At 62.6% G+C, this 24,011-nt stretch overlaps 3 protein-coding genes across 3 annotated transcripts in view; all 3 read left to right on the top strand.

Annotated features, from left to right (window-relative positions):
- Nucleotides 1–6,926, top strand: part of NRXN2 (neurexin 2) — a 39,326-nt gene extending 32,400 nt beyond the window's left edge. Inside the window, 6 exon segments of the mRNA XM_050339223.1 lie at nt 136–225; nt 2,279–2,462; nt 2,464–2,593; nt 2,987–3,065; nt 6,457–6,483; nt 6,550–6,926. Of these exon segments, the coding sequence (XP_050195180.1) occupies nt 136–225; nt 2,279–2,462; nt 2,464–2,593; nt 2,987–3,065; nt 6,457–6,483; nt 6,550–6,875 (836 nt within the window). The 3' untranslated portion in view covers nt 6,876–6,926.
- A 613-nt stretch (nt 6,927–7,539) lies between these two features.
- Nucleotides 7,540–12,417, top strand: FRMD8 (FERM domain containing 8). Its single transcript, XM_050339226.1, has 10 exons — nt 7,540–7,648; nt 8,090–8,248; nt 8,983–9,084; nt 9,153–9,211; nt 9,411–9,577; nt 9,944–10,132; nt 10,452–10,575; nt 10,987–11,172; nt 11,529–11,724; nt 12,118–12,417. The coding sequence occupies exons 1-10, from the start codon at nt 7,591–7,593 to the stop codon at nt 12,246–12,248; spliced, it is 1,371 nt and encodes a 456-aa protein (XP_050195183.1). The 5' UTR covers nt 7,540–7,590; the 3' UTR covers nt 12,249–12,417.
- An 8,072-nt stretch (nt 12,418–20,489) lies between these two features.
- On the top strand, nt 20,490–24,005 carry SCYL1 (SCY1 like pseudokinase 1). The gene is given in 8 exon segments (XM_050339222.1): nt 20,490–20,551; nt 20,687–21,257; nt 21,621–21,764; nt 22,100–22,145; nt 22,148–22,221; nt 22,658–22,863; nt 23,242–23,332; nt 23,648–24,005. Coding segments are annotated over 8 exon segments (1,539 nt in total). The 3' UTR covers nt 23,993–24,005.
- Nucleotides 24,006–24,011: the final 6 nt, after the last annotated feature.

Here is a 24,011-nt window from a genome sequence, read left to right as displayed (position 1 = left end):
CCCCGCCGCTGCCCCCCCCTCGCTGTGCCGCGGTGCCGGTGCCGGTCCCGGCCGGTGGTGGCCATGCCGGGCCGTGTCCCCCGTCCCCGGTGCCCCGTCCCGTGTCCCCGTAACGCTCTTCTCCTCCCTCCGAAGGCAGCGGGGACAGCGAGCGGCTGGCGCTGGCGCGGCAGCGCATCCCCTTCCGCCTGGGGCGGGTGGTCGATGAGTGGCTGCTCGACAAAGGTAACGGCAGCGAGCGCCCAGCACACCTGGGGACCCCCACCTGGGCACCCCCACACCCGGGGACCCCCACCTGGGTACCCCCACGCCCGGGGACCCCCCTGGACCTGGGGACCCAGAGATTTGGGGTCGCAGGTGTCTGGAACCCACTGATTTGGGGACCCCGGTGTCTGGAACCCCCACACCTGGGCACCCCCCGCACCTGGGGACCCCAGAATCTGGGACCCAGAGATTTGGGGACCCTGGTGTCTGGGACCCACTGATTTGGGGACTCAGGTGTCCAGGACCCACGTCCCACAGGACCCCGTTGTCCGGGGACCCCTTTATTGTCCAGGGGGAACCCCCAGGTGCTGGGGGGGGTCCCAGGTGTTGGAGGGGGTCCCAGGTGTCGGGGGAGGGGTGGCCCCTGCCCTACCCCCTCATGACCTGGTTAAAGGGACGCTAACGCACCTAACGGCCCCCCTAAACCGCGCTGAGCCCAGAGCCCCCCTAAACCCGCATAAACCCGCTAAAACTCCATAATCTGCACCCCCAGGGACTGCCCGGGGCCGGGGCCGTGCCACGTGTGCACGGGGCAGGTGTGCTCCAGGTGTGCAGGGGGCAGGTGTGCATGGGGCAGGTGTGCTCCAGGTGTGCTCCAGGTGTGCACGGGGCAGGTGTGCTCCAGGTGTGCTCCAGGTGTGCTCCAGGTGTGCATGGGACAGGGCTGGGGTGCTCATAAGCACTGTTTGTGCACCAGGGCTGGGGGTACACGAGAGCCTGGGGTGTTCACCAGGACAGGTGTGCATGAGGACAGGTGAGCGCCGGGACAGGTGAGCACAAGGACAGGTGAGCACGAGAACAGGTGTGCACAGGACAGGTGTGTGTGAAGCAGGAGCCTGCACAGGTGTGTCTGCACACGAGGGCCATGTGTGCGCAGGAGCTGCCCTGGCCTTGCATGCCCCTTTGCACACCTGTTCACACCTGTTCACATCTCTGCACACCTCTGCACACCCCACACGCCCCGGCCCCGCTCAGGCAGGGCCCCTCTCCCCTCCCCTTCCCCCCCAGCCCCAAATGACCCAAAATTGGCCAAATTGAGCCCGAGCGGAGCCGGGGGCCAGGGGGGCGTTGGGGTCCCTTTAACTGCCCGGGAGGGGATGGGGGGCGAGGGAGGGCTGGGGGAGGGGAGGGCAGGGGGCGTGGGGGTCCAGCTACTCCTCCTGCAGTGACACCCTCGCGTGTCCCAGGTGTGGAGGGGAGGGACACGATGCTGGGGGGGTGATGGAACGAGGCAGGTGTGTCAGTGCTGGGTGTGCCCAGGTGTGCCAGGTGTGAGGCTGTGCCAGGTGTGCCAGCCCCTCTTTTCCCCCTGGGGCAGCAGCTGCCCCTCTGCAGCAGCCGTGGGGGTGTGGGTGGGGAGACAGTGTCAGGATGATGGGGTCAGGTGTGTCAGTGCCAGCTGTGCCAGTGCCAGCTGTGCCAGATGTGCCAGGTGTGTCAGTGCCAGGATGGGGGTCACAAGATGTTGGGGTGGTGGTGCCAGGTGTGCCAGTGCCAGGTGTGCCAGTGCCAGGTGTGGCAGTACCAGGTGTGGCAGTGCCAGATGTGTCAGTGCCAGGTGTGCCAGTGCCAGGTGTGTCAGTACCAGGACGGGGGTCACAAGATGTCGGGGTGGTGGTGCCAGATGTGTCAGTGCCAGGTGTGCCAGTGCCAGGTGTGTCAGTGCCAGGTGTGTCAGTGCCAGGACGGGGCTCACGGGCTGATGGGGTGTCGGTGCCAGTTGTGCCAGGTGTGCCAGTGCCAGGTGTGCCAGTGCCAGGTGTGTCAGTGCCAGGACGGGGCTCACGGGCTGATGGGGTATCGGTGCCAGGTGTGCCAGGTGTGCCAGTGCCAGGTGTGCCAGTGCCAGGTGTGTCAGTGCCAGGACGGGGCTCACGGGGTGATGGGGTGTCGGTGCCAGGTGTGCCAGGTGTGCCAGTGCCAGGTGTGTGAGGCGTGTCAGTGCCAGGACGGGGGTGACGGGGCGTTGGCGCCAGGTGTGCCAGGTGTGCGAGCCGCCCCTCTCCCCCCGCAGGGCGCCAGCTGACCATCTTCAACAGCCAGGCGCGCGTGCGGGTGGGGGGCCGGGACCGCGGCCGCCCCTTCCAGGGGCAGCTCTCGGGGCTCTACTACAACGGGCTGAAGCTGCTGGCGCTGGCGGCCGAGGGACACCCCCGCGTGCGCCTCGAGGGGGACCTGCGGCTCGTGGGGGACCCCCCGCCGCCCCCGCCCCCGGTGCCACCCCCGCGCCCCCGACATGGCCACCACCATCATGGAGACCACGACCACCATGGCCACGACCACCACCCGCCGCGGGCGCTCTCCCACCCTGCGCGACACCGTCGCTCAGGTACCGGGGTGAGATCTGGGGGAATGGGGGGGCGAGGGGGGTCTGGGAGGGTGAATATGAGAGGGAGGGGAGCATCTGAGGAGGGGAGGGGTGCCAGGGGCAGGACAAAAGGGGGGGACATGGTGGGGAGGGGGCTCAGGGAGGGGCTGAAGGGGGAACTGGGGCCTGGAGGGGCTGGAGGGGGAGGAATGGTGGGGACAGGGAGGCACCCTGGGGGGGCTGGATGGGGAACACCCTGATCACCTGGGGGCACTCTGGGGACACGGGGACCCCCCCTGGCACTGGGGGTCCCCCAAACCCTGGGGTCCCTCGGGGGGGCTTGGGGAGTTTGGGGGTCCCTGGGCTCGCGGGTGACCCCTCGGTGCCCTCCTGTGCCTCCCCCGTGCTCCCCAGAACACGGACGACCTGCTGGTGGCCTCGGCCGAGTGTCCGAGCGACGACGAGGACCTGGAGGAGTGTGAGCCGGGCACAGGTGGGTGCGGCTCCGGGGCCCCGGGAACACGCGTGTGACACGGCTGCACACGCGTGTGACAGGGCTGCTCACGTCTGACAGGGCTGCTCCCATGTGACACGGCTGCACACGTGTGTGACAGGGCTGCACATGCGTGTGAAGTGGCTGCACACACGTGTGTGACAGTGGCTGCACACGTGTGTGCGATGTGGCCACACAGGCCCGGGGCTCCCCCCTGCCCTGGCAGTGGTGAGACCCCCGCACATGTGGGGGGGCTGCGGCGCTCCCGGGGGGCTGCGGGCGCCGCTCAGGCACAGCCGTGAGATCCCGCACACGCGTGTGCGTGTGGGAACACGCCAGGCCGCTCAAGGGGCACAGGGGTGCTCACAGCTGCACACACGTGCACACACAGAGACATGCACACACAGAGACATGCACACACACACGTGATGCGGGGACACACACACGTGTGCGGGGACACACACACAGACTCACACACACACACACGTGCAAACACAGGCTCACACACATTGCACACAGAAAGGCACCAGGGTACACATGCACCCACAGGTACTGGCAGTGCACACATGTGTGCACCAGAGCTGCTCACATACACACACGTGTGCACACACGTGAACTGCTCACACACAGGTGCACACATGAACAGCTCACACACATGTGTGCACACATGTGAAATGTTCACACACACATGAGCACACGTGAATTGCTCACACACACACTAACATACATGTGCCCCCCAAACACAGCCCCCCCATGCACATGCCCCCTGTCCCCTCACCTGTGGCCCCGCCCCCCACACACCTGCACACGTGTGTTCCCACCCACTCTGTACACGCGTGTGCCCGGGGGGGCTCCATGCAAGCCCCACCCCGGCCTGCCCCCCTGGATGGACAGACACAGAGACAGACACACAGACACATGGATGGACACACTGATGGACACACAGACAGACATGTGGACTCGTGGGCAGACACACGGACACACAGACAGAGACACGGACGGACACACAGACAGACAGGGAGGACCCCCTGGCTCTGGGGTCACCCCCGTGTGAGGCTGTCACATTCGCTGCCGCCGGGGCCTCTGGGGAGGACCCTCCTCTGCCCCCCCCCCAGGGCTCCCCCCAGTGTCACATGGGGCTCCCTGAGCCTGGACACCCCCCGGACACCCAGGGTGTTACCTGAGACCCCCTGGCCACCCAGAGTGTCACCTGGACACCTGGACACCCAGAGTGTCACCTGGGACCCCCTGGACACCCGGGGTGTCACCTGGACACCTGGACACCCAGAGTGTCACCTGGGACCCCCTGGACACCCAGAGTGTCACCTGGACACCTGGGACCCCCCAGACACCCAGGGTGTCACCTGGGACCCCCTGGACACCCAGGGTGTCACCTGGACATCTGGGACCCCCCAGACATCTGGGGTGTCACCTGGACACCTGGGACCCCCCGGCACCCATAGGTGTCCTCTGGACACCAGGTCCCCCAAATTCTGCTTGCAGCAGCAGTTGAAGGAGTGGGGAGTGAGGGACAGACAGACAATGGATGGAGAATGGACAGACAGTGGATGGAGAATGGACAGTGGACAGACAGTGGACACTGGACAGACGCTGGACGATGACAGATAAATGGGGGACGGACAGATGATGGATCCATGGATGGATGGATGGACGGATCTGAGGATGGAGGGATGGATGCATGGCCAGGTGGACGGCCAGGTGGCTGCAGGGGTGGATTTAGGGACGGATGGATCTGGGCATGGATGGATGGACAGACAGATGGATTTAAGGATGGATGGATGGACAGAGGGATGGCCAGAGAGCCACATAGATGGCCAGGTGTAGAGATGGATGGATGGAGGGATAGGTGGATGGATATGAGGATGGACAGACACAGGTGGATTTAGGGATGGATGGAGACATGGTTGGATGGTTGGATGGTGGATTCAAGGAGGAACAGATGGATTTAGGATTGGATGGATGGATTAAATGAAGGATGGATGGATCTTAGGGTGGACGGATGCATGGATGGATTTAGGGATGGATGGATGGATGCATGCATGGACAGACAGATGGCTTCCAGGACGGATGGATGGATCTGAGGACAGATGGTCACACAGGGATTTAGGGGTAGATGGATGGAGACATGGACAGATGGTTGGATGGAAGGCTGGATGTGCTCAAAGATGGATGGGCGGAGTCAAGGCTGGGTGGATGGGTTTGAGGGTGGATGGATGGATGGATGGATGGATTCAAGGAGAGATGGACAGATGGATTTAGGGATGGATGGATTAAAGGATTTAAGCATGGATGGGTAGAGGGACAGGTTTAAGGCTGGATGGATCTGAGGATGGATGGACACAGGGACAGATTCAGGGAGGGATGAATGGATGCAGTGCCAGGCCGACTCAAAGATGGGCGGATGGATGGATGGATTCCAGACGGATCCACGGATGGATTTAGGGATGGACAGGGTAAAGGATGGACAAACGGATGATTCAAGGATGGATGGATGGATGGATCCCAGAGTTCATGGCTGGATTTAGGGATGGACAGGTTAAGGGATGGATGGATGGATGGATGGATGGATGGATGGATGGATGGATCCCAGGCCGGTGGCCGGCGGTGGCCGGCGGTGGCCAGTGGTGGCCGGTGGTGGCCGGCGGTGGCCGGGGCCGGCCGGGGCCGGGCGCTGGCGCCGCAGGGGTGGCCGCGGCACCTTCTCACCGAGTGTCTCTTCTCTTCTTTTTCTTTTTGTTCTTTTTTTCTCTTTTTTCTCTTTCTCTCGTTTTTTGTGTGCTTTCCCTTCCTTCCTGCAATTTCTTTTTCCTCCACGCTAAAATCACCCGGCCCCATCCCGCGATGTAAGTTGACGGCAGCGCCGCGGTTTGCTCTTAACAAAAAAAAAAAAAAAAAAAGCAAAAAAAAAAACGGAGAAAAAAAGTAGCAGAATTAGCTAAAAAAAAAAAAATAGTAACCTGTAGAGCGGAGCTGGCGCGGAGGTGGCGGGGGTCGGGGGCGCAGCGGGTGGCGGCGACGGGGGCTGACGGGGGTCTTCTCCCCCGTCCCCTTTCTGTCTCCGCAGGCGGGGAGCTGGTGCTGCCGGCGTCCCCGGCCCCCGCGCCTCCCGCGGCCCCCGCGCCCCCGCGGGCTGCGGCCCCGACTGCGACGAGCCTCGGGCTTCGCCTCCCGGGGAGGCGGCGGACCCCGACCCCGACCCCGGCCGCGCCCCCGGGCCCGAGCAGCCGCCGGCCGACGACGAGGACTTCGCGGGGCTGGGGGCGGGGAGCCCTGAGGCCGCCGCCCCCTCGCGGCCACGGCCGCGCCCCGCGGCGCCGGGACCGAGCCCACGGTGGCGGGCGCGGCCCCCGGGCTGGTGCCGGCGGGCGAGCGGCACCCGCGGGAGGGCGGCGCGGGCGGGGGCGGCGCGGCGGGGGCTCGGCGCCGCCTGTGACCCGGCGCCCCCCCGTGCCCCCCACAGCCGCGCCCGGAGCGGTGGAGGTGGTGCGGGAGGCGGGCGGCACCACCGGCATGGTGGTCGGCATCGTGGCGGCCGCCGCGCTCTGCATCCTCATCCTGCTCTACGCCATGTACAAGTACCGCAACCGCGACGAGGGCTCCTACCAGGTGGACCAGAGCCGCCACTACATCGGGGCCGCCCCCGCCGCGCCGGGAGGGGGCCCGGGGGACGCCCCGGGGGCCGCTTCGCCGCCGCCGCCCGCCGGGACCCCCAAGGAGAAAGCGCCCCCCGCGCCCCCCAAAGCGCCGGGCAAAGCGCGGCGCAACAAGGACAAGGAGTACTACGTGTGAGGGGGGGGTCCCCGCGCGCGTGTGTCCCCCGAACCCCGGCACCCCCACAGCCCGGGGTGTCACCACCGCCCGCCCCCGCCAGCAGCGGGGCGCCTCTGTGGTCTCGTGTGTGTGTCCGCCCCCAAAACAAATCCCCAAACGGGAAAGGGGGCGCGGGGGCGCGTGGGACCCCCGCGTGGGAGGTGGGACCCCGAGAGGGTGCGGACCCTTCCCAACCGGCCCCCCGCAAAATCTCGGATCGGTTTTTACCGCCCCTCTTTACCCCCTCCCAACCCAACTCTGGGTCGTTCTTTGGGTTTATTTTTAATTTCGAGAACCCTGATTGGGGTCAGGACCCCCCTCAGGATCCCCTCAAGCGCCCCTCCGAATCCCTTGAGGCCTCCCCGGGCCGCTCCCCCCGCCGCGCACAGAGGAATACACGGTTCTATACTTCGTACAGCGGCTCTGCCTCTTCCTGCGCCGCCCCCGGGACCCCCGAACCCACCGGGACCCCTTGGCCCCCTCGCCGCCAGGGAGCACCACCGCCTCCCGCCCCACCTGACCCCGCCTTCGCCCGTGACGTCACCACTGCGGCCCCGCCCTCTCCGCCCACCGGCGGCGCTTCCGCCCCGCGCGGGACCGGCCCGGGAGCACGCGAGCCAGCGACCTCGCCGTGACCCCTGCGGTGACCCCGCCGTGACCCCCAGGACTCCCCGGGACCCTCCCTGACCCCGCCATGGAGGGGGACGGGGAGGGGGAAGGGGAAGGGGCGTCCGCCCCGCCGGGAGCCGCCGGTGAGGGGGCGGGGCCCATGGAGGAGGGGGCGGGGCCCCATGGAGGAGGGTTGGGGGCAAGGGGAGTGGGCGGGGCCGGGACCCCGGCGGGGGCCCGTGGGTCGCTTGGGGTCCGTGAGACCCCGGGACCGTGGGATTCGGGGGGCGGGAGACCCCCGGGGGTCCCTTCGGGGTGGATTCCGGGGGGTGTTCCCTGGGGGTCGGTCAGTCCGGGGATGGGTGTGGGGGTCCCTTCGGGGGTATTCCGGGGGGTGTTCCCTGGGGGTCGGTCATTCCGGGGGTGGGTGTGGGGGTCCCACGGGAGGTTTGGGAGTTTCTGGGTGGTCTCACAGCCCCTTCTCCCCCGCCCCGTTGTACCTCGCGGACGGGTCGTCTGTGGGTGGGGGTGGGGGGTCCCTGGGTGTTTTGGGGGGTCTCTCAGCCCCCGTTGTCCCCCCCCAGCCCTGGTGTACCTCCCGGACGGGTCGGCGCTGCCGCTGCCCCTCGAGCCCCCCCCGGGCCCCACGGCTGCAGAGCTGCTGCGCCGGCTGCAGGAGGCGCTGCGACTGCCCCCGACCGCGGGGGAGGCCCTGGCGCTGTGGCTGGGGTCGGACCTGCTCGGTGAGGGGGGATATGGGGACATCGGGGGTCAGGGTGGGACAGGAGGGTCACGGGGACATCGGGGGTCAGGGTGGGACAGGAGGGTCAGGTGGGACAGGAGGGTCATGGGGACATCGGGGGTCAGGGTGGGACAGGAGGGTCAGGTGGGACAGGAGGGTTATGGGGACATCGGGGGTCAGGGTGGGACAGGAGGGTCAGGGTGGGACAGGAGGGTCACGAGGACAGGGGGTCAGGGTGGGACAAGGGGGTCAGGGTGGACAGGAGGGTCAGGGTGGGACAGGAGGGTCATGGGGATGGGGGTCAGCTCGCACTGTGGTTGGGGTCGGAGCTGCTCTGGGGTTCAGACGGGGGGCTATGGGGGACATGGAGCCAAGGGTGCCCCTCAGGGGATGATGAGGGGACGCAGGGGAGGAACCTGGGCATGGAGGGGGTGGGTCAGGGGGTACGGGTCATGGACAGGAGGGGACAGGAGGTTTACAGGGGTGACGTGGACACGGGAGGGCTCACAGGGAGGGGCCGTGAACACTGGGGGGGATCTGGGGGTCCATTCCTGGGCCTGGGTCCCTGGGGGATGGGGGAGTCCTCTTGGGAGGGGTGTCCTGGTGGGTGTCCCCACGGCCGGGTGGGTCCATGGGGGTTCCTGTGGAGGTCCCCGCCAGTCAGCGGGTCCCTGTGCCCTCGGGGGTCCCCTCTGGGGCCCCCCCGGGTGGATTCCAGCCCTGTGTCCCCTCCAGAGGTGCAGCTGAAGCCGCGGCACCGACCCCTGCGCCTGGTCCGGCACTGGCCGGAGCTGCTGCTGCGCTTCAGCCTCGGCTCCCCCGCAGCCATCGCTCAGGGTGAGGGGTGGGGGATTCCCTCGGGGGTGGGGGTTCCCTGGCCTCGCTGACCCCCTGCCCCCCTCCAGATGAGCCGTGTCTGCAGCTGCGCAGGAACGTTTTCTTCCCCAAGAGCCGGGAGCTGGAGGTGAGGGGGAGCCTGGGGGGACCCCTAAGCCGTGGGGCTGGGGGAATATGTGGGGGACCCTGGGGGCGTGGGGGTTGAGGGGTGGGGTGGCACACGAGGCCGTGTGGGTGGATGTGGGGGTTCTCTGGGGTGGCATGGGGATCTCTGGGGGTCTCTGGGGTGACACGGGGGTCTCTGGGGGTCTCTTGGGGGGTCACAGCTGCAGGAGGAGGAGCTGCTGCGGCTGCTCTATGAGGAGGCCCGGGAGCATCTGCAGGGGGGTCGTTACCCCGTGGACCCCCCCGAGGCGGCCGAGCTGGGGGGGCTGAGCTGCCGCCTCCGCCTGGGACCCTTCGAGCCCGAGCAGCACACGGAGCTCAGCCTGCGGTGAGCTGAGACCCCCACCCCGGGAATCCCCCCGGAACCTCCCTGCCCATGGGACCCCCCCTGCCCCAGGACCCTCCCCATGGGACACCACCAGGGACCCTCTAAGATTCCCCCCGGGATCACCCAGGGGCCTCCTCCAGGATCCCACCTGGGGCCGCACCCAGGACCCCCCCGAGACCCCTCCCGCCCGAGACACCCTCCCAGGACCTCCCAAAAGACCCCTTTGGGACGCCCCCAATCTGGGACCCACACCGAGGATCCCCTGACCCTCCCCGTGTCCTCCCTGACCCCCCGAGCTCCCCTGTCCCCTCTGACCGCCCTTTGTCCCCCCTGACTCCCCGTTATCCCCCTCTTTGTCCCCCCCAGGCCGCTGCTGGCGGAGCTGCTGCCGCCGGGTCCTCCGGCCCGCTGGGGGGCGCTGTTCCGGCGCTCGCGCTCCCCGGGCCCCGCCCAGCGGCTCCTCGACGCCTTCGCGCGCGCGCCCGGCCCGGAGGCGCCCCCTGCTGGGCTGTACCGGGACTTCCTGCGGCGCTGCCACGGCCTGCCCGGATACGGGTGAGGGGGGCCAGAACAGACCCCAAAATACACCCCAAAATACACCCACAGGGACACCCCCGCTCTGAGAGACCCCCGGGGACACCCCCCCTGAGAGACCTGCCCGGATATGGGTGAGGGTGGGCCAGAGTAGACCCCAAAATACACCAAGGACCCCCTCCAGCATCTGGGCCCCCAAGTTACCACCCCTGCACCTGAGACCCAGGAACTTGGGGGGAGCGTGGGGACTGGGGTTGATGACCCAGGTACGTGTGACCCCCAGGTGCTGGGGGGGGAATCTGGGTGTTTTGGGGTGACCCCAGTGTGTGTCCCCCCCCAGGTGTGCCTTCTTCCCCGGGGCCATCGAACGCCCCTCCGGGGGGCTGCTGGGCCGGGGGGGGCTGCGCCCCGTCAGTGTGGCCGTGGGGCTTGAGGGGGTCACCATCATCGACCCCCGCCAGAAGGTGGGCAGCTGGGGGGGCTGGGGGCAGGATGGGGGTGGCTGGGGGGTCATCATGGGGAGGGGGGACACCGTGGGGCAGAGGGGACTCCGTGGGTTTGGGAAGGGCAGTGTGGGACAGGGGGACACCGTGAGCTTGGGGTGGGACACATTGTGGGGCTGAGGAGGGTTCTGTGGGGCTGGGAGGACGCTGTGGCTTGGGGGCACTGTGGGATGGGGGGACATTGTGGGGCTGGGGGGATGCCATGGGACTGGGGGGGAACATGTGAGGTGGGGACACTGTGGGGCTGGGGGGACACTGGGGCTGGAGGGACACTGTAGGACTGGGGGGGACACTGTGCCTGGGGGGACACTGTGGGACAGGGGGGACACTGTGGGGCTGGGGGGACACCACAGGACTGATATCCTCCCCCAGCACGTGCTGCTGGCCCTGACGTACCCCGAGCTGTGCTGGGAGCTGGTGGGGGCCGTGGGGCAGGATGGGGATGCCCCCCCAGGGCAGGACGGGGACTCTGCCGAGCCCCCCCAGCTTTGGCTCGAGTTTGACGGGGACCACGAGGGAGCCCCCGTGAACCGCCTGCTGAGGGTCTTCTCCCCACAGGTGGGACCTCCGGGATGAGGGGGCTGGAGGGCACTGGGTGGGAGTGAGTGTGGGGGGTGGTTGGGGGCACTTGTGGGGTGGCTGCAGGTTTTGGGAGATCCTGGGGGACCCAGGAGAGTAGTGTGGGGGCTCTGGGGGCAGCGTCCTGTGGGGGCAGTGAGGGGGTCCCCAGGATGTCCCCGTGGAGATCAGCTTGGGGATTAGCTGGGGGGTGTTTGGAGTCGGTTTGGGGTGCTGGGGTCGGTTGGGGGTTTGGGATATGTTTGGGGGTTGGGGTCGGTTTGGGGGTTGGGGTCGGTTTGGGGGTCCCTGGGGGCGTGGCCGGGGGCGTGGCCCGCGCGCTGACAGCGCCCCAGGCGGAGCTCATGGGCGCCCTCATCGAGTGCTGCATCGAGGCTGGGCGGGGCCACGCCCGCGGCCGCCGAGGCCCCGCCCGCCGAGGGACAGGCCCGCCCCAGGCCCAGCCCGGCGCTCAGGCGCCCTTGCGGCGGCAGGAGAGCGTGACCAGGCCCCGCCTCCAGCGCCTCACGACCATCGACTACGTGCAGGACGGTGGGCAGGGGCCAGAGGAACTGGGGCAGGGCCAAAGGGGCAGGGGCAGGACATGAGGGGGACAGAGGGGGATAAGGGGGGTTATGGGGGGGACAGAGGGGGAATTGGGGACAGGGGGGATATGTGGGGTCAAGGGGAATATGGGAGGGCCTCAGGAAGGTGGGAGTGGGAGATACACACATGGCGAGGACACGTTTGGTCAGGGGGGTAACATGGGGAGGTCAGGGGGAATGGGGGGGTGACACACATATGTTGGGTCTAGGGGGGACATGGGGGGTCCTGGGGACAATTTGGGGCCAGGGGGTGACACACACACAGGAGGGTCTGGGGGGGATTTGGGGTGTGGGACACAGGGGGTGGCCCAGGAGACTGACCCGCCTTCTCTCCCCTCAGGGCAGGAGCTGCGGCGGGTGAAGCCCCCCCGACGTTCGGGGTCCTTCTTCAGCCGGGTGGGGGGTGGATCCTACAGCCCCGTGGTTGGGGGCAGCCGGGGGGCAGGGGGAGCCGGGCCCGAGCAGGGCTGAGGCCCTCCAGGGCCCCCAAAACCCCTCCCATCACAGACTGGGAGCACTGGGAGTCCCCCAGAGCCCCCAGAATGCCTCCCAGCACAGACTGGGAGCACTGGAAGTCCCCTGAAGCCCCCCACTTTGTACCCACCCCCCACAATAAACTGTGCTTCCCTCCCTTCCCCCAGCCACGGTTTGGGTCCAATTCAGGGCAGCTTGGGGCAGATTTGGGGATAATTCAGGGTGATTTGGGGCAGGTCAGGGCTCTTTCAAGGTGGTTTGGAACTAATTTGGGGTGTTTGATGTCAGTTTGTGGCAGGTTCGAGCCAGTTTGGGACATTTGGAGCAGATTTTGGCTAATTCAGGGCATTCTTGAGCCAATTATGGGGGGTCTGGGGCCAATTCCAGGGCGTTTGGGACACACCACAGCACTTCTGGGGCCAAATCTGGGGGGTTTGGGACACACCAGGACAGTTTGGGGCCGATTCCAGGGGGTTGGGGCTGTCGCTGCCAAATGGCCGCCCCACGTGACCGCAGCCATTTCGGGGCTGGGAACACACAGACACGCGTGTGACACACATGTCACACATGTCAAGGAGTCCCTGAGTTGGGGGGGTCCCCTCGTTAGTACTAACGAGCCCTTGGGGGAAAATGATTTTGAGGCAAATCCCTCCGATTGCGGGGCACCACTCGCTGTTCATTCAGGGCCTTTAGAGGCGCCCTTGGCACACCCCTCCCTCCCCCCAAAATGCCCCTATTTCACTCTTTAACCCCTTTTCCCTCTTCTCTGCCAGCTGGGGCTGAGTTTAACCCGTTTATCACGGTGTTTTACCCATAACACCCTCACGCCCCCGCTCTGCGGCAAAACTGCCTCAACACCAAATAACTTCCTTTTTAAAAAGTCATTTTTCGAAATTTAAGGCTTTTTAAAAGGGAGAACCAGTGGTTTGGGAGTGTTGTGCTGTGAAAGGGGTCCATGTTACCTGGGTTTAAAGGACACGGGGAAATTGCTCTGAAATCCAGCGTTTACAAATAAAACAAACAAAAAAGAGGAAAAATATAAATATTTGATGGTGTAAAGAAATATTTTTGAATAAATATTTTGACCAACGGTTTCCTGTGGGAAATCGGGAAGGACGTGCCCCCCCACCCCAGGGAGGCGGAGAGCAGGTTATTGCTCAATAAAAGGGCTTTTTCTGAAGGAAATGAGGCATTTCTGAGCTAAAATTGAGTATTTCTGAGGGAAACAAAGACTTTTGTGAGGGAAAACGGACTTTTCTGAGGGAAATCGAGTACTGAGGCAAATCAAGCATTTTCGAGACAAACCGGGCATTTCCGAGGGAAACAGGACATTTTCTGAAAGAAATCCGTCATTTTCTAAGGGAAGTCAGCCATTCCTGTGGCAAATTATTTTCCTGAGTGAAATCGAACGTTTCCGAGGTGAATGGCTTTTCTGAGGGATATCGGACACCCTTCTGAGGGAAGGCGGACATTTCCTGAGGTAACTCGGACATTTCTGAGTTAAAATCAAGGGGGAAAGGGGTGGGGTTTTTTAACTGTTCGATCTCTGCGGACGCGCCGGGGGTGTCTCGGCGCCGCCCGCTCCGCTGCGGGACAGGGCGGGACGGAGCGGCCGCGCCGCGCTCCCGGCGCCGCCCCCGCGGCCACTGCGGCAGAGCGGCGGGCGGGGCTCGTTCCGTCACCGCGGATCCCTCCGCGCGCGGATCCCTCCGCCGCTCACGCGCCTGCGGGACGCCTCACCCGGATCCCTCCGCCGGCGGGGCCGCATCCCACGGATCCCTCCGCCGGGCGGATCCTCCGCGGATGCTCCCGCCTCCAAAATTCCTTTTTTTTTTTTTTTTTTTTGGCCTGTAAATGGCGGTGGGGGAGGGGAAGGAGAGGCGGTGGGGGCGGGAAGCGATGGGGGGAGGGGGTTTGGGCCTCTTTGGCAGCGGTTTGTGGGGCCTCAGCTTGGGGGGGATAAACTCGCTCCCCGCCCTCCCCCCTTCCCTGAGGTAATTTTTGTGTGAAAAGCCGCTAAAAAGGGTCGGTTCTCAAAAAGGCGAAAAGCCTCAAAGAAATGCTGCTTTTAGGGTGGGGAGTCGGAGGGATTTGGGTTTCAAAAACCCACTGAAAGAGGGCTCAGAACGGCAGAGGGGCCCCACCCCACTTTGGGTTAAAAAGAGACCGTTTGGGTTATAAATGTGCTGAGAAACTGCAGGGTTTTGGGCTCAATGGTGATAATTGAGGGCAAAACCTGTGCCTCGTCCCCCCAAAATGGCTGAAATTGACCGAAAGGTGCTGTGGAGGCTGTTTTGGGTCATTTGGGGGGTTTTAGTGCAGTACCACTTAAAACCAAAGCCTCCTGGCTTTTTATTATATTTTTTCATAATAAACATCCAGGTTCTGGTGGAAACCAGTGGATAAACACGTTTCCAGAGAAAAATGCCCAACAATGGCCCCTCCAGGCCCAGGTGCTGAGAAAAAGCAGCTTTTTGGAGCATTTCTGTGCAAAAGCCCATGAATTTGGGGGCATGTCAGAGGTGCTAAAATAAAACAAAGCTGCAGTGGGGGGGATGTGGCTGAAATTACCATAAATGGGCAAATGATTGCAGTAAAAATCACCATTGAAGGAAAGCTCCCCAGAATTCAGGGGTTTTTTTGGGGGGAGGCCTGAAATGGGGGGAGGGGGGGAAATGATCAGTTTGGGGGGGGTTAATGGCAGAATAATGCAGGAAAATAATAATAATTAACAGCAATGAGGAACCATTTTCTCCTGCAGGAAACGCCCCGGAAATGTTGGAACAACTCCCACCACCACCCCTAAAATGCCTCCTTGGCTTCGTCAGCAGCTTTAATTAGCCCCAGTGCAGCGTTAATCAGCATTAATTACAGGTTTGGGGGGCACGGGGGTCCCCTCCCTGATGGCAATTCTGGGGTGTCATTTCCTGCCTGGAAACGCCCCCAAATGCTGGAAAAGAATGCCTCCAAATCCCACAAAACACCTCAAAAGCTCCTCAAAGAGCCTTGAAATGCCTCAAAATGGTGGGGTTTTATTCACCTGGTTGAAAAGAAGTAGTTCCATGACTCAGCAGGGCCCAAAATGGGCTGAAATGCCTCCATTTTGGTGGATTTCTCTGGAAAAGATGAAATGAAAATGGTGGTTTGGGCTGTGCTGGAAAAGGGGGGCAAAAAAGGTTAAAAAGAAAAGGTCGTTTGGGCTTTGCTGGGATAAAAAATACGTGGAAGAAAAGGGGATTTTGGGGTCTGTGTGCCCTCAAGGATTTTTTTTTCCCCGGGAGATCTGTGATCCTTCTGGGGCACAAAAGAGCCCTTTTGGCAGCGGCCCAACCCCATGACGCAGCAAAAGCGAAAACAACGCTCAAATGAATGAATAAATAAATTTAAAAAAAGCTCTAAAATCGCCAGGGAAGGTCAAAGCAGGGGTTGGGGGGGGGGGTTAGGGCAGAATGGGCCAAATCGAGCGAAAAATCGCAGTTAAATTTAACCGTTTTTGTGCCAGAACCCGCCGGAGGGCCCCGGCGGGGGTGATGGGGGCGGTTTGTGAGGGGAAAAAATCCAAGAAAAGGGGAAAAACTGGCAAATAATGAGAAAAGAGGGTTTTCCGGGGGAGAAGAGGGGGAGGGGAGGGTGGCGGGTTTTGGGGGCCACGGCCCTTTTTTGGCGATTTTAGGGACTATTTTACCCCCCCCAGGGGCGGCGCCAGGGCCTGTTTATAAGGGAGGGCCCCGCGCCCGCAGTGCCCGGCCGGGAAGCAGCCCCGAAAGCGCCTGAATTCGGCCCAAATCCGCCCGGTCTGAGCCCAAAGTGCTCGGAGCCGCTTGATTTTATACAGAAAAAGCTCCTAAAATGGCTTTATTTTCTAAAGAATGCTCCGCAAATGGCTTTACTGCCGATAAAAAGCTCTTAAAGCTGCGCTGGTTTATAGAGAAAGCTCCTAAAGCCGCTCTATTTTATAGAAACAGCTCCGAAATCTGATTTATTTAAAGAAAAAAGGGACAAAAGCTGTTTCCTTGAAAGAAAAATCAGCTCTTAAAGCTGTTTTCTTTCTCTTAAATGCTTCCATGGCGGCGATCCCAGCGATGGGAAGAGCCGGGGCGCTTTAATGGGAACGATTAATGGAAAACCTCCTTATTTAACAAAAAAAGACTCTCCTAAAGCTGGTTTTTATTTAAACCGAAGCTCTTAAAGCTGGGTTTAGAGAAATCGCTGCCTTCAAGGCCGGTTTCTGGGCGAAAACGCAGTTCTTGCAGCTGTTTTATTTAATCTTTAAAATACTCTAATGGGTATTTTCTCAAAGCCGGAGCGAGCTGGGGCACCTTAACCAAAAATGAGCTTTTCAAGCTGCCTTAATTTAAGATGAAAAGAAAAAGCGCTCGTTACGCTTATTTCTGCTAAAAAACCAGCTCCTAAATTTGGGTTAATTTAAATTTTAATTTTTAACAAGCTCCTAAAGCTTCCCAAAGGGGTTTTGCCCCGTCGGGGCCGGGCAGCGCAGGGGGCGGCCGGTTTGGGGTGAAACGCGGCATTTTCAGGCTCAGGATGGACAGAGAGGAGCCAGTTTGGGGGAGAAGCAGGAAAACTGAAGAGCGAAGATGGAGCCGGCAGGGAAAGGGACGTTTTTCCTCGCAGCGGCCCCTGCTGGGGGAAAAAATGGACTTTTTGGTAAAAAAGCGGCGGTTGGGCAGGGGAGGAGCAGAGAGAAGAGAGAAAAGAGGAAAAAAGGACAGAAAATAGAACAAAAAAAGAGAGAGAAAATAGAAGAAAATTGGAAAAAAATGAAAATTGAAAATTGGAAAAGAAAAAATAGAAAAATTGGAAAGAGAAAATTAAAACTAGAAAAAATGAAAAAAGAAAATTAAAAATAGAAAATAGAAGAAATTAAAAAAAAGAAAATAGAAAAAATAGAAGAAATTAGAAAAAAATAGAAAAATAATAGAAGAAATTAGAAAAAAGAAAATAGAAAAAATAGAAAATAGAAGAAATTAGAAAAAAGAAAATAGAAAAAATAGAAAATAGAAGAAAAAGGAAAATAGAAAAAATAGAAAATAGAAGAAAATAGAAAATAGAAGAAAATAGAAAAAATAAAAAATAGAAGAATATAGAAGAACATAGAAAATTGATAGAAAAAAGAAAATAGAAAAATTGGAAAATATAGAAAAATGAAAATTGGAAAAAATATTAAAAGGACAATTTAATAAAAAAGAAAATAGAATAAAGAAAAATGCAAGTGCTGATAATTGGAGAAGATGGAAGTGAAGACAGGGAAAAATGAGAAGAGAGAAAAAATAGAAGAGAAAAATAAGAGAAGAGAGGAAAAATGAGTGAAAAACAAAGAGGATTTAGAGGAGAAAATACAGAAAATCAGAAGCAAAAAAGAAGGAGAAAAAGGAAGAAAAATCCCGATTTGGGTCCCGGAGTTGAGAAAATTGAGGAAAATGCCCCAAACGGAGCCGGGTGAGGCCCCTCCCCTACGTGGGGTTGGGGATTTTGGGGGGATTTGGGGGGTTTTGGGGTTTTGTCGTTTCAGGCGCCGCCGCCGTCGCCCCCTCCCCCTCCCCCCTTTTCTATTAAACCCCCCAGAAATGGGGAAAACCCCCCAAATCCCTCCAGCGCCCTCCGGCTCCGCCGCTCCCGCCGGCGCCGCTCAGTAAGTGTCCGAAATCTCTTGTTTTTACCCGGAAAGGCGTCGCGCGGGAGGGGTCGGTGGAAACGCTCCAGAAAAGGGACCAAAAGGGACAAAGAACGGTGGGTTTTTTGTGGGGGCGGGGAGGGGGGGTCTCCGGTTTTTTTCCCCCTCAGGGAAGCAGCAAAACGCAGGAAAAAAAAGGCAAAAAACGGTGAGAAAAAAGCCAAGGAAAGGGAAAAAAAAAGAGAGGATTTAACCAGAAAAGGCCATTCCGCACCCAAAACACGCTCAGGAATTTGAGGAGAACCCCCCAGGTTTGGGGAATGCAGAGAAGTAAGAGTTGCTTTAATTTCGTTTTTAGGGGGGTGGTTTTTGGGGGAGGGGGCGTTTTTGGGGTGTTTTCCGCCCTTTCCGCAGCTACAGTTGGGAGGAGGCAGCAGCACCAAAAAGCCGCTTTTTTGGCCCAAAGTGAAGCTGGAAATTCAGGAATGTGGCTCCGGGAGATCCCTTAGGAAAAAGAACGTAAACCCCCCCCAAATTCACCCAAAACCCTGCGGGGGAAGGGGCTGGTGGGGGGGGAGGGCTTAATAATGATGTTTTCAGGTTTTTTCTCCAAAACCAGCCGCAGAAATGCTTAAATTTAGACTTTTGCCCCCAAAACGAGTAAGTTTAGGAGTGAGCGAGGGGGGGAGCTTCAAATTTGAGGCAAAACCCCCCCGAATCGGCGTCAGCAGGTACCGGGCACGCCCTACCCCCACCCTGAGCCCCCCGGGACCCGCAGGGGAGGGAGGGAGAGGCGGCGGATTTGGGGCAATTCCGGCCGATTTTGGGGCGTCGGGAGAGGTGGGGGAGCGTGGGGACCCCCCGGTCGTGGCATGTGGGCACCCCCCGACCCCAAAACCCTCTAAACCCCCCCCAAAACCCGGCGGGTTCGCGGGAATATGCGACGATCGGGCGGTTTCACCGATTCGGCCGCTTTTCCCCCAAAAATGTTCTGACAGGGCTCGGGGGGGGGGTCTCGTGGGTGTTTTTTGCAGCCCCCGTCGGCCCTGCCCCCGCCCGAGGAGCCTCCGAGCGCCAGATTGGGGCAAAAAGCCCCCAGACAGGGTCTGCAGGAGAAGTAGGGACCAGAAATGGGTATTTGTGCCGCTTTCACCCCAAAATGGGCCGTTCCGGAGGGTGGGGGAGGCAGCTTTGGGTTTGGCCGCTTTTCCCCCCCAAAAATAACCCAAAAAGGGCTAAAATTGCCCCAGTATGCGCTGCTGGACAGGTCCACCCCTCAGCTGGGAGTTTGAACCCAAAAATGGGGCTTTTCCACCCAAAAAAGTGCTGAGTCTGCACCTTCGCGGTGCTGGGGGAGGGGGAGGTGCTTTTTAACCGCTTTCCCCGGATTTTGCCCCAGAAGTGGAGGGATGGAGGAGCAGGTTGGGGGAGGGGGGGTGGTGTTGTCTCTCTCCCCTCCCCACAGTGACAGTGCCAAAACCGCCTCGATTCACCCCAAAATGGACAATTGGCGCCAAAAAATGGCTAAAAACTAGAAATTCCCCCCAAAATAAGAGGCAGGAAAAGGTGAGCGAGCGGAGTAAGTACCGGCGGGGCCCCGGGACGCGCCGACCCCAAAATCCCCGTTTCTCAGCCCGAACTGCGCGGGGCGCGCGTTTAACCCGAAATCCCCCGTTCCGAGCCCATTTTGCGCCGGGGGCGCGCGATTAACCCCAAACCCCCACTTCTCAGCCCATTTTGTGCTGGGGGCGCGCGTTTAACCCAAACCCCCCCGTTCCGAGCCCGTTTTGCGCCGGGGGCGCGCGTCTGCCCCAAAATCCCCATTTCTAACCTCGTTTTGCGCCCGGGACGCAACTCGGACCCAAAATCCCCGATTCTGACCTCATTTTGCGCCTGGGACGCGACTCCGACCCAAAATCCCCGTTTCTCAGCCCAAACTGCGCCGTGGGCGCGGGACCGACCCCGAGCCCCCCAGAGTGGGGCTTTTCCCCCAAACCACCCCTTTTCGGGCTCCGTTCAGCCCCAAATCCCCGCGACCGGCCCCGAACCGCGCGGGCGGGGCCGGGCCCCTCTGGGGACGTTTTTCCCCGTTTGGGGATGGGTTTTTTTTTCCCCGTTTCGGGAGGTTTTTTCTTTTCCTGAGAAAACTTTTCCCCGTTTTCTCAGGTTTTGCTTTTTCTCCTCCGGACCCAAAAAGGCCAAAAAAAAAGCAAAAGGCGCTGGTGGTGGCACCTCCGGGAGTCCCCGGGGCGGGGTTCGACCCCCCGCGGCGCCCACGCTGGCCTGGGACCGCCCTGGTGTAACAGGGACCCCCATATCGTGACAGGGTCCCCCATATCGTGACAGGGTCCCCCATATCGTGACAGGGACCCCTCATTGAGACGCGCTCCCTCCCCTCCAGTTTATCGAAGTTACTTTGGCGGAGCCCACGATACAGGGATGGGAGGGCCCCATATCGCGACAGGGACCCCTCTATCGCGATGGAGACCCCCCCCATATTGCGATGGGGGCTCAGATTTCAGCCTGGACCGCGACGAGGACCCCCGCGCTGCTCCGATGAGCCAGGACTGTGGCAGGGCCTGGTATGGCCGGGAAGGCGCCCTGTCATGACAGACCCTGTGCTGCGACAGGACCTGCATATCGTGACGGAACCCCCGTATCGCGACATGTGCCAATAAACTGCTTAACCCTGACCAGCCTTGTGTCCTCCCTGGGGACTGGGGGGGGGGATCGGGGGATTTTGGGGGGTTTTGGGCTCACCCTGAGGCTGCGAAGGTGTTGGGTGACGTCATTTCCCATTCAGCGTGACGTCACGGTCGGTTCCGGTGGTGACGTCACCGCCGCTTCCTGTCCGCGTGTCCCCCGCAATCCCCGCCTTTTCATCCTGGTCCTGCCCCCTCCGTGGCCCCGCCCTCCTGACCGCGCCCCTCCCACGCAGGCCACGCCCCCTCCTGCGACCCAATTGCTGGGTCTTTATCGGCCCCGCCCCCGTCTTGGCCCCGCCCATAAATCCACCCAGTCCTAATGAGGCCCCTCCTCTTACCCCGCCCGGGCCCCGCCCCCGGGCTGTCATTGGCTTCTCCCGGCTCCGCCCCCGGCCCGCCATTGGCTCATCCCGGCCCTCCCCCCCAGGCCCCGCCCCCGGTCCGTTCCCGGATCCTCCGCCGGCGCCGCTTCCCGGGATCGCTCGGCCCGGACCCGCCGGGCCCCAGGCCGCCCCGGCGCCCCCGCCCCGCCATGTGGCTCTTCTCCCGCGACCCCGTGCGGGACTTCCCCTTCGAGCTGGGCCCGCCCGACGCGGACCCGGCCCCAGAGCCGCCCCGGACCCCGCGGCCCCGGCCCCGCTCTGGCGGCTCCAGCGGGGCCGCCGCAAGGTGGGATTGGGGGCAGGAGGGTCCCCGTGAGCCCCCTGTCCCGCATCTCTTCCCGCGTCCCCGATGCCCACCCAGGGCCGCATCCCTGTGTCCCCTTGTCCCCGTCCCCGGGTTCCAAATGCCCCCTCCGTGCCCCATTCCCGGGTCCCCCGATCCCCCTCCCGTCCCCCGTGTCCCTCCAGGCCCCAAACGTCCCCACGTGCCCCACGCGCCCCCTGGCCCCACACTGTCCCCTTGTCCCCTCCTTTTCCCCCCCATTGTCCCCTCACTGTCTCTCCAGCTCTCCCTCTGTCCCCTCACTGTCCCCTGACCGTCCCCTCAGTGTCCCCCCCAGTCCCTGACTGTCGCCCCCTGCCCTCCCAGGCCGACGGGACCCCCGTGTCCGTGTTCACCCACCCGCTGGGCCCGGGGGGCGACCCCGGGGGGGCCGCGCTGGCCCGGGCGGGGCTGAAACGGCTGCGGAGCCTCCGCCACCCCAACGTGCTGGGGTACCTGGACAGCCTGGAGGTGACACTGGGGACACTGGGGGGGCACTGGGGACACCCAGCGTGCTGGGGTACCTGGACAGCCTGGAGGGGACACTGGGGGGACACTGGGGGGGCACTGGGGGGGGACAGGGAAGGGACAGGACGATGAGAGCACCTGGGGACACTGGGGGGATGTGGGGGAGATGTGGAATGAGGGGCCGTGGAGCTGAGGGGGACCTGGCAGGGGGCATGGCGGGGACACAAAGGGACTTGGGGGACACGGGGATGGGGGAAATGGGGGGACGTGGGACCAGGGCGAGGGTGGTGGGTGGGGGTCCCTGGGGAAGTCCCTGATCTGACCCAGGTGGCCCCCAGACGGAGCAGTGCCTGTACCTGGTGACAGAGGCCGTGACCCTCTGCGGAGGCACCTGAAGCTGCACCCCCCAACCGGGGACTCGGGGGAGCAGGAGGTGGCCTGGGGGCTGCAGAGGCTGCTGGTGAGGGGGGCTGGGGGGGCCTGGAGGGGTCTGGGGCTGCAGAGGCTGCTGGTGAGGGGGCTGGGATCTGGGGGCTGCAGAGGCTGCTGCTGGGGGGCCTGGAGGGGTCTGGGGGCTGCAGAGGCTGCTGGTGAGGGGGGCCTGGAGGGGTCTGGGGCTGCAGAGGCTGCTGGTGAGGGGGCTGGGGGGCCTGGAGGGGTCTGGGGGCTGCAGAGGCTGCTGCTGAGGGGCTGGGAGCCCCTGGAGGGGGCTCAGGCATCTGGGGGCCCCTGAGAGGCTCAGGCATCAGGGGGACACTCTGAGAGCTGGGGGCGGGGGAGCTTGGGATGTGGGGGTTCTTATAATTTGGGGGGTCTGAGGGCACGCAGAGACCAGGGGGTGGTACCCCCCTATCTGGGGTTGAACCCACCTCGGGGTGCTCCCCCTGCCCCCTCAGACTGCCCTGGCCTTCCTGGGGGCCTCGGGGCTCGTTCACCACTCGCTGGGACTCGACGCCGTGTTCGTGGACCCGGGGGGGGAGTGGAAGCTGGGGGGGCTCGAGAGGGTGGGGGCTGCCAGCGATGGGACTCCCCCTGCCCCCGGGAGCCCCCGGCCCCAGGACCCCCTGAGCTCAGCGACCCCTCCAGAGGAAGGGGAGCCCTGGTGAGTTGGGGGTCATTGAGGTCTCAGGGGAATACAAAGAGAGTGGGGGTCATGGGGGATGTGGAGGGACGGGGGTCATGGGGACATGGCACGGGGGGATGGGGGACATGGAGGGGGCTATGGGGTCGTGAGGGGTCAAGGGAGGACCTGAGGGAGCCATGGGGGTGACACAGGGCCTGGAGGGGGGGACAGGGGGACATGGAGGGTCTTGGGATACACAAGGAGTGGGGTGGGGCATGGGGGGGATGATGGGGGGACCATGGGGATCTGGGGGGACATGGGAGTGTCACGGGGCTGGTGCTTGGGGAAGGTGGTGGGGGGATCTCAGGGGGGCTCTGGGGACCACGGGGGTCCCCACGGTCCCGTCCCTCCCCCCAGGGCAGGAGACATGTGGCGCCTGGGCTGCCTCATCTGGGAGGTCTTCAATGGGCCCCTCCCCCGGGCAGGGGCCCTGCGCAGCTTCGGCAAGGTCAGGATGGGGGGGATCCCCTGGGCACCCCTGAACTCCTGGGGACCCCCCTGGGCACCCCTGAACTCCTGGGGACCCCCCTGGGCACTCCCAAACTCCTGGGATCTCCTCTGGGCCCCCCGAACTCACAGGGTTCCCTCTGGGCCCCCCAGGATCCCCCCATCGTGGGTTCCCACAAACTTCCAGATCCCCCAAATTTCACCCCCCACAGCACCCCTGGTCCCGGGGTTCCCCTAGACCCTGTGTCCCCCCCAGCTGCCCCCTGGGCCAATCCCCCCCTGTTTGGCCCCCCTGACGTTGTTTTTGCCCCCCCAGCTGCCCCCCGGGCTCATCCCCCCGTTCTCAGAGCTGGTGGCTGCAGATCCGGGGGCTCGGCCGGGCCCAGGGCCCCTCCTGGAGCGGCTGCAGCGCCCGGGGGCCTTCCTGGCCTGTGACCTCGTCAACACCGGGCTCTTCCTCGAGACCTTCCAGGTCTGGAATCTCTTTTATTTTCATCCTCACCCTCAGCTCTGTGTTTTCATCCTCATCCTCACGCTTGTTCTGAGCCCTGTTTGCCCATCCTCATCCTGGTTCTCCTCCCTGCTTCTTCATCCTCATCCCTATTTCCTCATCCCCATCCTCATCCCCGTGGTTGTTCTCATCCCTGTTCTGTTACCTTAAATCCTCATCCCCGTTCTGT

Source organism: Myiozetetes cayanensis, unplaced genomic scaffold (assembly GCF_022539395.1).
Source record: "Myiozetetes cayanensis isolate MyiCay16 unplaced genomic scaffold, myiCay2020 scf89, whole genome shotgun sequence".
In the NCBI taxonomy this organism is placed as follows: Eukaryota; Metazoa; Chordata; class Aves; order Passeriformes; family Tyrannidae; genus Myiozetetes; species Myiozetetes cayanensis.
The sequence above is the reverse complement of the archived record's forward strand: the minus strand, read 5'-3'. Positions and strand labels throughout refer to the sequence as shown.

What these genes read in the sequence shown, in the direction of transcription:
- FRMD8 (XM_050339226.1), top strand. Translation starts at nt 7,591, where the DNA reads ATGGAGGGGGACGGGGAGGGGGAAGGGGAAGGGGCGTCCGCCCCGCCG. An exon ending in GCTGGGGTCGGACCTGCTCG is followed by an intron (nt 8,249 to 8,982) that starts GTGAGGGGGGAT and finishes TGTCCCCTCCAG; the next exon opens with AGGTGCAGCTGAAGCCGCGG. An exon ending in CCAAGAGCCGGGAGCTGGAG is followed by an intron (nt 9,212 to 9,410) that starts GTGAGGGGGAGC and finishes GGGGGGTCACAG; the next exon opens with CTGCAGGAGGAGGAGCTGCT.